Raw genomic sequence first — 14,964 nt, forward strand, 5'->3', positions numbered from 1 at the left:
AAATTAATGTTGGTCCTCTGCTTCCCAACATACGAGCTGGGAAGAGTCTTCGCCGCAAGCAGCTTGCGAACAGATTATGCAGGATTATTGTCGACGATGCATACCTGTACCATCTGACAATTTCCCTGCACTTTGTAGTCTAGCGACTATTGCGTTCCTTGATATAATTAAAACCCGGCCGTTTATGGCATAACTAAGCGAATAGATAGATAGCTCCTATATTTAAACTCCTGATACGAATGAATCCAACTTCAGAATCAGAGCGTTTCTCTCCTCTTCAGGTAGAAACGAGCTGGAAATACTATTACGAGCGAGAGTAATAATATCGTCAACGGAGAGACCGAGCGCGGCTTGGCTCTGTATGAAGTTGTCATTTAGATAAGCGCCGAAGTATGGCGGATCGTCAGAGTTGATCGACACTTTGACCCCCGCGTCGAGCAGCTTTCGCAATGGATGGCTAGCAATCGACGATACCACGTTGAGTTTCAGATTCGACACAGGGCAAACCGTCAGTGGGATCTGTTTTTCAACAAGTTCCGCGACTAGTGCTGCATCCGAAAGACAAGCAATTCCATGATCGATCCGGTCGACCTGTAGCTGCTCGATAGCCTGACGTACATAGTCGGAGGGACCTTCTTCTCCAGCATGGATACAGGTCCGGAATCCACGTTCACGGCACGTCTTGAAGTAGGTAGTAAACTTTGAGGGTGGGTTCGGCATCTCGGGCCCGCCCATACCGATGCCAATAATCCGTTCTTTCCACGGCATGATCGAGTCGAGTAACTCAAGCGCTTCCTCTTCCGTTCGATGTCGGTGGGTGCTTATAATGAGCCCTGTGCTGATGCCTAATGTCTGCTCGGCTTCGTGGATTGCACCGAGAACGCCCTCCATGAGGTCGGATAGAGGAGTGCCATTTTCAGTGAAGGTTTGGGGGCCAATAAAGAGCTCCGCCCGGACGACGTTCTCGGCGTGTGCTCTCTCGAGGTAGGCAAAAGTCACATCGTAGAAGTCCTGCTTTTTGACCAGTACCCTGCATCCCTCAAAGTATAAGGCGAGGAATGATTGAAGATCATTGAACTTGTATGCATCCCGCAATGCTTCAGGGGATTTCCATTGAAGAGGGATTCCGTTGCGCTCAGCGAGGGCAAACATCATGTCCGGCTCAATACACCCTTCGATGTGCATATGAAGCTCTGCTTTCGGGATGCCCCTAATGAAATCCTGGATGTTCTCCATCCTCGTCTCTTGCTTGGGATGTTTCGCGTCACTGTATGATTGGATATTGGCTACCTCCTTTAGCTGATGCTGAATGCAGGTAGGGAGAAAGACACGTACGTATGAGAAGTCTTGCGAGACTGAACTAATAAATCCTGTCGCTTATGGATAAAATGTTTCTTTTTGAACCAGAATCGAGGTGGCTTGAGGAAAAGCTGAGTGAAGACAGGCAAAAGAAAACAAGGAATGGAGACAGCGTCTGTCCCAATCATCTCATAAATAACAATTTGACGAAATTTGGGGCCCTGCTGACAAACCACATGGATTTGGGACTTCGAGACTCACGGCGGTATGCAAGCTCAACTCCGACAAGTGGGCCCTTCAACTCCGGGGTAGGCACCTTAACTTCAACACCTTGCGACTAGTTACACTTGATAAATGTCACTCCATAGTTCTAGATGCATCGTACTTTGTATCTAAATGTAGCTGCGCTATATTTCCTCGCTGGTCCTGTGCCACCATGGCTCCTAGAGTTCCCGATGGCTGTGGCAATCTCAAGGTTGAAAGCAGAATGAAGCAACTGTGATGAGGAGCCCGGTCCAGAGTTGAGTTTGTGGAAGACTCTGCCGATACGACCCAGAACAGGACCACAAAAATGTGTACAAGTGCGTTCCGATGCATTATATACATAACAACACGAACCAAGGCCCTTAACTATTTTCTAAGCTGTGCTCGCCCCTGTTCCATGATGTTGGTGCCTAGTAACAGTGGGCTACATAGCAGTCCTGGCCGCGGGTAATCCTATTTCCACATATCCATGTATATGCACCCGATCTTAGTGAAGGATTTCGAAAATAACTCTTAATCTTTCTTACCTGGACTTGACTTGACACCTGGGCCATCAGCCAACCGGTAGTCTCAAAGATGCCATCCTCAGAGCCCTACACCCCCGAAGTCCCTGGCGTTTATGGCCCCGGACCGATATGGGCATGGCGTGTGGCAGTACTGTCAACGACGCTCACGAATGTCATACGGATACGCCTGAGAAAGAGGGTCGATACCAACATCCTCGTCGCCGAAGACGTCACTGTACTCTCGTACCCCCTCATAGCATCCTTCGACCTCATTCTCAAGCTATCTCGGCATCATTACGACTGGGAGACCATACGTTCTGTCATTTCTAGCCCTTTGGACCTGGTATTTGGTTTCTGGCTTCATCCTTTGCTAGGGGACCCGAAACGGAGCTTCAGTGCCAGGTCCCAGGCCGCGAATATTGTTTTGCCCCTCAACATTGTCGACTCCTCTCTGCCCTTTGCCTTTCTAGCCTTACTAGCCCTACGATTCTCAGATAGAGTCTCATTCCCACCGTCCACGAGAAGGAGTCTTGCTCTGTTTCTGAGCGTCTCCTTTATGTGGTGCTTCATGGTAGAAATGTCCGTCGCAGCCAAGATTACAGGTCTTCACCCAAATGGCGAGCGCTACATGGGCATTGCCAAGTCATTTGGGATGCTTTTTCTTATTGGCGGAAGGCTTGCTTATGCTTTCGGCTTCTACATTATCCCCCTGCAATTCCTACCTCCCTTGTTCATCATCCCTATTATTTACGGGCTCGTGTCGGAATCTTTCCTCTTCCTTAAGGCACTTGTTAAATGGGATCATGACATACCCAGAGGGTGGAGAATACACACGCTTCAATTCTTCTCACATGTTCTCAACATTCCATTACTGCCCACTCTTTGGCCACCTGCTTTCTGCCTCATTTCGTCGTCAGCTTGAATACCCGAGTTTCCATACTTTGGTTTGATGTTGCAAGACTTCGATCAAGCGGCTGGCTTGGGTGTGGTTGTGTTTCTGGCTTTGTATTCGTTGTGCGATACTCTGGGATGGAAGCGTTGCAAGAGGGGTGCTGATGCCGAGTATTCGCATCTTGACGATGATGACCTTGAAACGAGCGGCCAGGTCAATGTACAGAGATCAGGGAAAGAGGATCAGGGAGCCGGTCATTATTCGTGGACAGAGGGCTATGTTAGTGATAAGGACTCTTCAGAGCCCGTTGACGGAGACTCTTACAGAGATTAGACATGTGGAGCATTTGCAAGTTAAGATATATTCTGTATGCAGTCTAGGAGAATAGAGAAAGGTAGAGAGATACGAATAAAGAGGCGACGACAAAGGAAATAATCTTTATGAATCCAACCATGACAAAAAGCAAATGTATCAAAACGCCGTGACCCATGCTTGAATTCCACCAACTGGTTCCCTTTACTTCTCCTCTACTTATACCCTCGGGCCCCAAAGTCGAAGCCTCTCAGCCTCAAAGCCAGCCTTGTCCTCCGCCGTGGTCTTCAGGAATCCAATCTCCTTCCAAATGTGAATGTACTTCCGGGTCACAACTTCTGAGACAGGTCCAACGGCCCTGAGGGACTTGGAATGCTCAAGCGTGTTCTTCACATCTAGAACGAGTCCTCCACAGGCCATTCGGAGATAGGTGCTCTCCAAAAAGTCGACCAGAAGAGCAGCAGGGTTGTCTTGCTGAGGTGCATCTCGGACAAGTTGAAGCCAGTCCTTGAAAGGGACGAGGTTGGGGATTCGCAGTGCGTCGGAGAGGATGGTGTTTACATCGCGCCACTGCTGACCAACGGGGTTGTCGATGTGATAGAAGGGGTGAGGGGTGCGGTCAGACAGAACAAGATCGGACAAGGTATCGGCGATATCGTTGACTGGTGTCCAATTGAGAGCACCATCGACATCAGGCAGGGCATTCAGAGTCTGAGACGACTTGATGAGGAATCCGAAATGCTCCATTGGGTTCCAGTAGCCGCTCGTCTTGGAACCAGCGATCTGACCAAGACGGACGACCATGGCACGGAAGCGATCAGGATACCTGTGGAGAGTCTCATCAAGCATCCTCTCACATCCCCACTTCGCCTCTGCGTAGCCGTTCGAGAGCAGAGAATCGACGGTCGAGCTCTTCTCAGGGACGACAATCTTTCCAGTTTGACCAGCAGCAAGACCGTATTGTCCGACGACACCGATTGAAGACACCATCTGGAAGCTGAACTTGAAGCTCTTAGGGCGACGAGAGGCAGACTCATTGCCAAAGTCAACGAGGTTGCGGAAGACCTGGAACTGAGACTCAAAGCCAGAGAGGGGGCGCTTGGCACTCATGGGCCAGGCATTATGGATCAAGTGAGTGACGGAACCCACAAGGCTGTCGTAGTCACCCTTGTCAAGTCCAAGATGAGGCTTGGAGGTATCGGTCTGGAAAATTCGCAGCTTGTGCTTCAGGTTCTCGGGGAAGCGAATACCCTTCTCCCTCATGGCCTTGTACTGGCGGGTCTCGGGCTCTTCTCTGTTGTCGCGGTTGAGACAGATAACGGTCTTGACGTCTTCGAGTTGGGCGATGGAGTAGACGAGGTGGCTACCAAGGCCTCCGGTTGCACCGGTGATGAGGACGACCTTCTCGTTGTCTGCAGGGAGAGCCGCTGAAGGGTTTGAGGTTGGGGCAGAGAAACCAGCCGTGTACTTCTGAACAAGCTCGTCGACGGCTTTCTGGCGGGCATCGAGGTTGGAAGTACCGCTGTGGGTATTGCTCGCCGCAATTGTCTTGGCGGGAGGAGCTTGGATAATCTCCGGCACTGGGAGAGCGACTGGCTTGCTGATGGGAACAGACGGGACTGGAGGTGTTCCTCCCATCTCCCTCATCAACATCTCCTTCAGATCGCCGACAGTCTGACAATCAAGGAAGAGAGTCTCATGTCCTACATCAAGTCCAAAAGCATCCTGGAAGCGACTGGTAATGACAAGAGAGAGCAAAGAGTCGACGCCACAGTCAGCAAAGTTAGTGTCATCGTCAAGTTCCTCTCGAGCAACTCCGCTCTCTTCCGAGATGATGTCAAGCGCGCGGAGAAAGTCGACCTCAAAAGGGTTGGCAAAGTCCTCGTGCACATCAGGCGTGATTGCTCCAGTGATGAGACCACTTGGGGGCGACTCCAAGCCAGAGTCACTGGCGTTGGAGGATGAGGTCGCGCTTCCATCGTCGTCGGGTCCCATGAGGAACATCTTCAGATCCTTGACGGTGGGGTGATCGAAGAACAGGGCGTTGAAGTCAAGGTCGACGTCGAGTTCCTCTCTGAAGCGAGCGGAGATGGTCAATCCCAGAAGCGAATCGATGCCCACGTCAGAAAAGTTAGTGCCATCGGTCAGGTCAGCAACATCAATGCCACTCTCTTCGGCGATGATCGAGAGAGCCGTGGAGATTCTGGACGGCTGAACCTTCTCAACTTGCAGACTAAACTTCTGGATAGCCGATGGGCCATTCGTAGGAGCAGAGATGGAGATGGTTGGTGCTTTGTTCTGGACTGGGCGCTGGGGCTGAGTCTTCTTGCCGCTCTCAAGCGAGAGGATGACCTTGAGGACTCGGCGGGGCACTCCCTGGATCTGAAGAAAGGTCAGTATGCGCTATTTCGCAGTGAATTTGTTGTACTTACCGCAATCTGTCCGAAAAAGGCGACGACCCGGTCACCATCAAAGATGACCACATCACCATGCCAGAGCTTATCCTCACCAGGACGCATCTGGGTGTAAGTAGTATAAGTCTTGTCAAACTGAAGAGGCTCAAACATCTGCAGAGATCCCCAGCCATGGTTCATAAAGACCTCAACATCCAAGTCGGTGTCATCGTTGCAGTTCATGGCGAATCCACAGCCCTGGGTCAGAGAGTCAATGATGGCGGGATGAGTGTGGAAGTTGCCGTCGCGCTTGACGCTACCAAAGCTGAGGCGACTAGAAGCCTCGTATGTTGGGCTGTTGAGGATGATCTCATCAATGGCACGGTAGTCGTCGTGGAAGCGGGCCAAGGGACGGATGGCTCGGAAGACCATGGCGCGGTTGTATCGTGCCGTCTCGCCGGTCGCGATTCCGTTACGGAGGGCCTGCATCTTCTGCTTGACGCTGGCTGCCTTGTCTTGCAGAGTCTTCTGGAGGCTGTGATCCCTGAAGCGGACGACACACTCTGAGTGCTTCTGCAGATTACCCTTGTTCTAAATATTGTTAGCTTGTTGACAAGGAAGAGAAACAATTGCAGTGTAGCTTACATCAAAGGTCATGAACTTGATCGTTGCGGATTGAGAAGCCCAGTCAGCGTCAAGGTGAGCCTGAAGAGGCTGCTTGCTTCCATCGCCTCGTAGGATCAGAGCCTTGGAGATGGTCATGTCCGACACATCGATCAAGTTCTCCTTCTGCTGAGGCTGGTACCGCTCAAGAAGGTATCTTCCAAGAGTCAGGGCCATGTCAGCGTAGACCGATGGAGTGCAGAGCGGAATTCCGTCGACTTCATGACCCTGCACAAGGGGACTCATGTCCTTGCGTGAGATGTCTGCTTCGACGATCATGTGTGTTTTCTTGGAGTCACCGTTCTCCTCGACCACAGAGTGAATGGTTGTGCTCTCGAGTCTTGGGGCGTTGTTGATCACGATTGGAGCATCTCCCTTGCGCAGAGACCAGTCATTGACATACTGGATCCAGTAGTCCTTGAGATCCCAGCTGTAAGCTGGAAGGGAGACAACAGAGTGAGAGCCCTCAAAATCGCTCTGGTACTCTGCCCAGCTGATGTTGGCTCCAGCGTCATACAAACCCTTCAGTGCTGCGCAAAGCACGTCCCAGGGCTGTCTGGCGCGCTGAAGGGAGGCGATGCATGTCACCTGTTGGCCAAGGACGGCCTTGACCATGCCTGTAATGGCGGGATGAGGTCCGAGTTCGAGGATCATGGATCGGTCGGTGATGACATGGTCGCGGTAGGCAGTTGAGAGCGCGCCCAACATGTTGACAGGCTGGCGAGAATGGTTCGCCAGGTACTCGGGACCAAAAGATTCGCAGTGGTCGACAACGGTCCCGTCAAGAGGGCGCAGGACTGGGATATTGGGCTTGGAGAACGTGACTCCAGCAGCGATTTCTTGGAACTCCGACAGGACGGGGTCAAGCTGAGAGGAGTGGAAAGCGTACGGGACCTTGAGAAGGGTCGACTTCATTCCGGCAGCTGTAAGCAGCTCCTTCAGATCGGCGACCTGCTCGTTGGTGCCAGCAAGAACGGTCTCGATCGGCGAGTTGATGCATGCAGTCTCGTAGTTGTTGCCCTTGAGGACCTCGGCAATCTCATCCTCGGATCCCTTCACGACAAGCATGGAGTGAGTGCTGCGAGTACACTTCTGCTCAAGCAGCTGCGCTCGCTTGCCCACAAGGAAGAGGGTATCGGTATCGGACAGAACTCCCGCGACATTGAGAGCTGCGTACTCGCCAAGGCTGTGGCCGACAACAGCAGCAGGGTAAATCCCCCACGAGGCCCAAAGCTTACTGAGAGTGATCTGGAGACAGACACTGGCCAGCTGCACAGCAGTAGGAGCAAAGATGCCAATGTCTTGCTCCTCAGACTGAATGACTGGCAGCATAGACGGGAAGCCAAGGCTCTGCGCAATCTGGTCAAGCTGGATAAGCTCGGAGCGGACGAAGGAGGACTCCTCGAAGAGCTGCTTGCCCATTCCAGGGTACTGAGCGCCCTGACCAGTGAAAGTGAAAACGACGCTGGGTGCACTCTTGGGTCGGTTGACGCCAGTGTTGTTCTGTAGAGCAGTCTCAATCTTCTTGCAGATATCCTCTGTGGTAGGGCCGTTGAGAAGAACACGGTGCTGGTGGTGGATGCGACGAGCTGTAGTGGTGTACGACAGCTCACCAAGAGAGACTTCTGGGTTCTCCCTCAAGAATTTCAGCATGGATCTCAAGTTTCCCTGCAGAGCAGAGCCACTCTTGGCGGTGACAGCAATTGGGAATTGAACACGGGAATCGACGGTGACGGGTCGCTCAATCTTAGGTGGCGCGTCCTCCAACAACAGAGCCGAGTTTCCACCAGCAGCACTGAAATTGTTCACAAAGACACGTCGAGGACCATTGTTTCGTTCCCAAGCAGTCGGCTTCAGCGCAATGTGAACGTTGCGCTGGAGAAGATCGGTCGGGAACTTGTGGTTGATCTTGGTCTTGATGCCGCAGTGAGGAACGATCATGTTCTTCTGCATCATGTTGAGGACCTTGATCACACTAGATGCACCAGAAGCAGCTTCACCGTGTCCGATATTTGCTTTCGCTGAGCCTAGGAAGAGTGCTTGATCATCAGAACGAGCCTTCTTGCCGTCGACGAGAGGTGGTGCGAATGTGTCCAAGACGCTGGCCATTTCCGTGGCGTCGCCGGCCTGGGTACCTCTGCGATCATGTTAGCATCAATTCAATCCGTAAGAATAGTGGGGCAACTTACGTTCCATGCATCTCAACATAGCTAACACTGTAAGGATCAACAGCTGCTTCACTCAGAATCTTGCTGAAGATGGCTCGCTGAGCTCCGACGTGAGGCCGGGTGATGGACTCCGACTCAGCCGAGTGGTTGGTGTAAGCGCCCAGAATGACACCAAGAATGGGATCATTCTCAGCCAGTGCATCGTCGAGACGCTTAATGATGAGAGTCGCAACACCCTCACCACGGCAATAACCATCAGCACCGTCATCAAAGGTCTTGCAGTTTCCAGTTCGCGATAGGAAGTGGCCCCTATCAAGACCCGACGTGAAGTCAGGGTTGGTCAACACATTGGTACCGCCTGCAATAGCAGTGTCAATATCTCCACGCCAGAGAGAGTTGCAGGCGAGATGGATACCAGCCAGACTGGAGGAGCAAGCTGTGTCAACTGCGTAGCTAGGACCGCTGAACTTGAAGAAATAGTTGATGCGACCGGGGATAAAGGCACGGTTTCCACCAGGAATGAAGTAAGTGTCAATTCCTTGAGCACTGTTGGTCTCCATCCAATCGTTGCTGGTCACGCCGTAAAAGACACCGACGCGATCAGGGCGAGTGGAAGGAGTAGCATCAGGAACAATGCCAGCCTGCTCAATGGCTTCGTAAGCAGTCATCAGAGCAAGACGCTGGGCAGGGTCGATCTGGGGTGCCTCTCGTGGCGAGATATTGAAGAAGCGAGCGTCAAACTCGGCGGGATCATCAAGCCAGCAGCCAAAGGGAGTGGCACTGGTGTTCTTGCTCTTTCCAGTGGGATCGACATGAGTCTGGGCATCCCATCGGAGGCTTGGGACAGGCTTGTGAACATCAAGACCTTGGAAGAGAAGATCCCAGTAGGCTTCGTTGTCCTTGGCGCCTGGGAAGCGGCCAGACATGGCCACGATGGCAAGCTTGGGCTTCTTGGAAGCCGACTCGGCACCGACATCAGGAACAGACTGACGGCTCTGGCTGTGGGTGGTGGGAACCAGAGAGCGTAGAGACGTTTGCTTGAGGGCGGTATAGATCAGGTGATCGGCAGTAGATCCGATGGGAGCAACACTGAACTGCCCTGGGTTCACATCTTGGAGACAGGCCTGAATGTCGCTGAGGATAGAGCTCCAGTGAAGAGGGTGTACCAAAGCCTGAGCAACGGCATCCTCCAAGAGCGTCGCAAAACTTCGCTCCTCCAGCTTGACGCCAGTGCTTGAAAGGAGCGGAATCTGCTCAGAGAGAGCTGTGGCAGCGTTATATGACAAGCTCGACACGACCTTCTTGGCGTCGATCTGCGAGTACAGATGCGGAGCATGGTAGGCACCAAAGATTGGGATTCTCTTGGATGTGAGACCCTTGAAGTTGGGAGAGCTGATGAGTTGGGCGAGGGTCTTGGGAGGGCCGCTGACGGTGATGCCGTTGGGGGCGTAGGCGCTGATGTAGGGTCGGCTGGTCAAGGGCAGGTTCTGGAAGCGAAACGATTAGATAAAACACATTGGTTTGTAAGGACAGATAAGAACACTTACGCTCTCCTCGCAGAACTTCTCTACAGCCGCAGCAGACTTGGAACCAGGAACGAGCAGTGCCCAGCTCTGGTCAAGATCTTGTGATTGATCGACTCTCTTGGCAACATCAGTCACAAGCATGCCTGTCCTGAAGGCAGCAATGACTGAGTAAACAGCCATGGGAATGAGATCGGCTGTAAAGCTACTACAGCTGATGGCGGCGGCGGCGAAAGCTCCTGTGCAGAGACCAACAACTCTGGAGCTCTGAGCATCGTATGAAGAGATCCCAGCTTGGCTTCCAAGATGTTAGATAAAATCTCTAAGTCGATCGGTAGATACTTACCTGATGAAAGTGCCAAGGTGGTAAAGAGTAGTCATCGCCATATCCAAAGCAATGCACCTCTTCCCACTCTCATCCCACCTTAGGAGATCCTCCTGACAGGTGAACCGGGGAAGGTCATTTCTGACCTTGAACGGCAACCTGTACATCTCGACGCGGATGGCATTGTAGGCTTTTGATAGGAAATCTTGGAGAAAGAGGTGGTCTCGTTGCTGGAAAAGCTTCTGAAGATGGGGCTTGATGTCAAAGGTTTGGTCTCCGAAGAGGTAGAGCTTGAGGTTGTCGGTCATGACGAAGGTGTTGAATCTTGGTGGTATAGAAAAGAGTGGTTGAAGGATTGGATTGTTTGATGTCTTGTCTCAGATTCAGATTCACTGCTGAAGAAGCTCGTATTTATCCATGGTCAACATCAAGCTGCCTCTTGATCCGTCCATATCCTGCAGCCTTCCACATGCCATCGTGTTCTCAACAATCCCGGTCGTTATCTTGCCGCAGATTCCATCGCCGTCAGCAATGCCTCACTCGGATCCCGGAGCCTTGCGTCAAGCAGTATCATCCTCACGGTGATTATCAAGCTGTCCCCGGTCCCTGACAAAGCAGGCATATCTCCGGCCTCAGCCTCTCTTTCGTTTCCGTAGAGAAGAGTAAACAATGAGGCTCAAGTTTCATTCCATAATCTCTCGGGCTTGCACCGAGCTGCAAGGCGCAGCCGTATGGAGCACGGCGTCCGAAAGCTACGGGGTTCCTCCGGGAACATGGTCGGTGATTCTTGCACAGTCTGAGGTCAGCAACCCCCGGCTTTCACCGGCAACACCAACAAGTCCCGTAAGACTGCCGGACATCTGTCAGACTCGTAAGGGGAATCGGCAATAGTCTTTCCTGTTGTAAAAAGCTGTTGGCTGCGTGGAATGCGTCTCCCTCATAAGCAGCAGCCCTTGGCCCTCACTGATACGGTAGTTTCAACCACACTGCATCTAGAAGCCCACTATTTCCACACACACCAAAATGCACAAGACCGAGAGAGACGCCATCATTGAGCACGCAGCTCAAATCAAGCACCTTGTTCATGATCCCAACAGCTTCATCACAGAGTTGGTCGTACAACAGCAGCAATATCACTGCATCGGCTGGCTCTGTCACTTTGATGTACTCTCCCAAATTCCACTCCCTCCGGCTTCACTTTCATATGCCGATGTTTCAGCCAAGGCCGGTGTGCCAACCTCTACGCTTCGGTCTGTGGCGCGTATGGCCATGACTGCCGGCCTGCTCTGCGAGGACAGGGATGGCAGGCTTTCGCACAATTCGCTCTCCGCCTCGTTTGTTGAGAATCCTCACATGCGGGTTCAGCTTCTGCACATGTTCAATCAGACTGTCCCAATTATGGAGAAATTGGCACAGGCAACGGAGAAATGGGGGAGCACGACGGCGAAGAACGAGACTGCCTACAATCTCGTTCACGACACTGATCTGACATTCTTTGAGCACCTCAAGTCTCGGCCCGATCTCAATGAGGGCTTTGATGCCTTTATGAAGAGTCGAGCGGTGTCTCATACTGGATCGAATGTGGAGCATCTGCTAGAGGCTTTTGATTGGAAGTCTCTGGGAGAGGCCAAGGTTGTTGATGTAAGTCCAAACATGCTCCACAGCCTCATGCTGAGATATACTAACAATTTCCAGGTTGGTGGAAGCAGCGGTTCTACCGCCACCATGCTTGCCACGACATTTCCAAAACTCAAGCTGGTGGTCGAAGATCTTCCTGGCCCAGTCAAAAATGCCAGGGCTCGCATTCCTGAGCTTCCGGAAGACGTGAGGAGCCGTATCGAGATTCTCGATTACGACTTCTTCACTCCCCAACCAGTCAAGGGAGCAGATGTTTACCTTTTGCGAACCATCATCCACGACTGGCCGGATGCCGACGCGGCCAAGATTCTGCGAGGTATCGTAGAAGCGATGGGGCCGTCCAGTCGACTTCTCATCATGGACATGGTCCTTCCAAAGCCAGGTTCTGGCTCAAGGACATTTGAAGCAGCCTTACGACAGAAGGATCTCACCATGATCCAGGCATTCAACGCCAAGGAGCGGGAGACTGAAGAGTGGACGGCTCTTTTGGCCAAGGCGGGGCTGACCATCCGGGCTATTGAGAGGCCGGCAGGAAGTGAGCTCTCGGTCATTGAGGCAACCTTGAGCAGTGTCAACGGAGAGGTGGCGAATGGTGTGAATGGACATGCTTAGATGATTAGTATTATGAGATATGCAGTTGGTTATGAACTTACATCGCTATTCTTACCAAGCTTTCCTCTCTGGATCATGAATAATATGATAAGTTGTTGTTTGCTAAATGTAGGTAGGTTCCACGACTGCTTGGTGCTACCTATCATTCAACCGATCAATTGTGAGATCGAAGCCTCCCAACACCAACACCAGCCGCTTGTCTCACCAAACACATGCGACAAGATCTCAGGAGCAAGCAACAAACAAACACAAAAAGGAAATTGGATTATAGTACAGGAACAATCTCGTAAAAAATGAAAAGAACAATTTCGACAACTAATTGCTATAAAAGAGATAAATTCCCATTACCTAATCAGTCTGCTATCACGCCAACTATCTAAGCCCAATCTCCATCCTGAAGCTCCTCTAGACTCTGTCCAGCCTGAATCTGTTCCTGCACCTCCTGCATAGTCCACTTCCTAAACTTGTGACCCCTAGGGTAGTTTGTGTTGTTCAGCGGAACCTCACCGTCACTCAGCACGTGGTGTAGCGCCTCGGCGAATTTCTCGTACGCGTACGCCTCAGGGTCGTGCGACCACACCCACTTGGGGTACCGTGAGCGAACGAGGGCTGGGTTCTTGGCGATGGCGTCCCAGTCTGTGTGCTGCTTGAGTTGTTGGTTGACAAAGCCCATCTTTTGGCCGCAGGATACTCTTTGGTAGCGAAGCTTGTTGTAGGCCTTGGTTGCATTGGCCGCCTGGGCCTTGCCAGCAAGTTGGAGACAGGTAGCCAATGTGACACCGTCTTCGATGGCTTGAGTGGCGCCGTTTCCGGATGTTGGCAGGAAGGCGTGTGCTGCGTCGCCAAGCTGAACAACTCGACCGCCAGGGGAAGTCCACTGCTCGTGGGGATCTCTGAACTTCAGCTGCCAGTTGACGACAGATCCCTTAGGTGCTGTCCTGATGAAGGCTGCAATGGCTGGGTGGACGGCGGCGTTCTTCTCCATAACCTCGATGACCTCAGCTGGGTCAATGTCTGGCACCCAGGACTCGGTAGCAGACTCGGCGTGCTGGGCAAGGGTGTTAGACATGGAAAGTGTTTCTAGAGAAAGGAAGTAGACTAACCGAGTGAATGAAGCTCCAGAAAGCAAGATCGTGGGTGAGAGCAATCATGGCATGAGCACCGTTGCTGTCATAAGTTAGCCACTATTCTGTCTGTTCGACACAAGAAACTCACCCAAGCCAAAACTGCCAGATGGGCTGGCTGCTAGGGTCGAAGTTCCACATCTCCCGCACAGTCGGGTCCTTCAGGGCATGCTCGACAGGGTATCCAGCCCTGTAGATAGCCTTTCCACTGGTCTTTAGTTCCTTGGGCATGCCTGGAACAATGGTGTTGGACTTGGTACGGAGACCATCAGCCGCGACAACAATATCGGCAGTTCGCTTCTCGCGATTCTCCAAGACGACTCCTCCAGCACCCTGCTCAAGGTCCTCCCAGTACTCGACAACCTTGCAGCCCCATTCAATCTTCAACCCAATACGCTCAGCCTGTCGCAGGAACGCACGGTAAAGCTTGATTCGGCTGTGAGCATTGACCGAAGGAAAACCTCTTCGGCCGGCAAGATGCTCAGGGTCGTTGAACATGGGTGGTGCAGGGCCCCAGATGCGCTCGCCAGTCTGCTTATAGTAAGACATGGCGACGTCGTACTGGTTATCCTCAATCTCATAGCCCATGTCAGGCCAGTGACGTAGAAGGAGAATAGCGGAAGGCTGGATCTGAACGTTGTCACCCGTCCAGACAGGGCCAGGGCTCCTGTCAATGACTCGGACATTGTGACCCTTGCGCCAGCACTCAAGGGCGCAAGTGATACCACCAAGGCCAGCACCAGCGATGAGGACGTTGATGCCAGTCTCGGGGTAGCGCATGACCTTGACGTCGATGCCTCTCTTGATGGCATCTTCAAGGCGCTCTTTGGGAATTGGGGTTGTGCCGTTCTGATGTGTGCCGTTGGATGTGCCGATTGACTTCACTCCATTTGAGTGAGTTCCATTGGTAGGAAGGCCATTGGTGTGAGTGCCATTTGGCTGTGTAGTGGTTTGGTCGTTGATTTGCATTGTGAATGAATGATGTTCAGTGTCTAGCTGAAACGGTAGAATGGCTTGTGATGAGGAGCTATCTTGTCTTTCTGGTGGCCTTATGAGCCGCACTTATTTCAATACATTTTCATTCGGCCATCAAGCACTACAATCTCACATCGGAATAACCGGAGGTTTCATGTCTTCGCGGCGCCGAAATATGTCACCGAGATCCCCGAGGGGATTCCCGGTAATCCCCAATCGCCTTCGGGCTTACATGCTCAGCCTCATTGCGGCTTCGGGTGTAAGCGCCAG

At 52.2% G+C, this 14,964-nt stretch overlaps 4 protein-coding genes across 4 annotated transcripts; 1 reads left to right on the plus strand and 3 right to left on the minus strand.

Moving 5' to 3' along the window:
* Positions 1 to 222: 222 nt before the first annotated feature.
* Positions 223 to 1,236, minus strand: LRP88_11674 (adenosine deaminase family protein; the record flags this gene model as incomplete). The annotated part of the gene is made up of 1 exon (XM_083248096.1): positions 223 to 1,236. The coding sequence occupies one exon, from the start codon at positions 1,234 to 1,236 to the stop codon at positions 223 to 225; it is 1,014 nt and encodes a 337-aa protein (XP_083095526.1).
* Positions 1,237 to 3,492: 2,256 nt separating this feature from the next.
* Positions 3,493 to 10,382, minus strand: LRP88_11675 (beta-ketoacyl synthase; the record flags this gene model as incomplete). Its single annotated transcript, XM_083248097.1, has 6 exons — positions 3,493 to 5,655; positions 5,706 to 6,257; positions 6,312 to 8,466; positions 8,519 to 9,984; positions 10,045 to 10,313; positions 10,367 to 10,382. 6 exons carry the CDS (start codon positions 10,380 to 10,382, stop codon positions 3,493 to 3,495), a joined length of 6,621 nt encoding a protein of 2,206 aa, XP_083095527.1.
* A 986-nt stretch (positions 10,383 to 11,368) lies between these two features.
* Positions 11,369 to 12,595, plus strand: LRP88_11676 (O-methyltransferase-domain-containing protein; the record flags this gene model as incomplete). The annotated part of the gene is made up of 2 exons (XM_083248098.1): positions 11,369 to 11,986; positions 12,041 to 12,595. The coding sequence occupies 2 exons, from the start codon at positions 11,369 to 11,371 to the stop codon at positions 12,593 to 12,595; spliced, it is 1,173 nt and encodes a 390-aa protein (XP_083095528.1).
* Positions 12,596 to 12,971: 376 nt separating this feature from the next.
* On the minus strand, positions 12,972 to 14,688 carry LRP88_11677 (FAD-dependent oxidoreductase; the record flags this gene model as incomplete). Its single annotated transcript, XM_083248099.1, has 3 exons — positions 12,972 to 13,643; positions 13,699 to 13,762; positions 13,811 to 14,688. 3 exons carry the CDS (start codon positions 14,686 to 14,688, stop codon positions 12,972 to 12,974), a joined length of 1,614 nt encoding a protein of 537 aa, XP_083095529.1.
* Positions 14,689 to 14,964: the final 276 nt, after the last annotated feature.

This window comes from Fusarium phalaenopsidis (genome assembly GCF_050370095.1).
Source record: "Fusarium phalaenopsidis strain FUZ10S chromosome Unknown contig_32316, whole genome shotgun sequence".
In the NCBI taxonomy this organism is placed as follows: Eukaryota; Fungi; Ascomycota; class Sordariomycetes; order Hypocreales; family Nectriaceae; genus Fusarium; species Fusarium phalaenopsidis.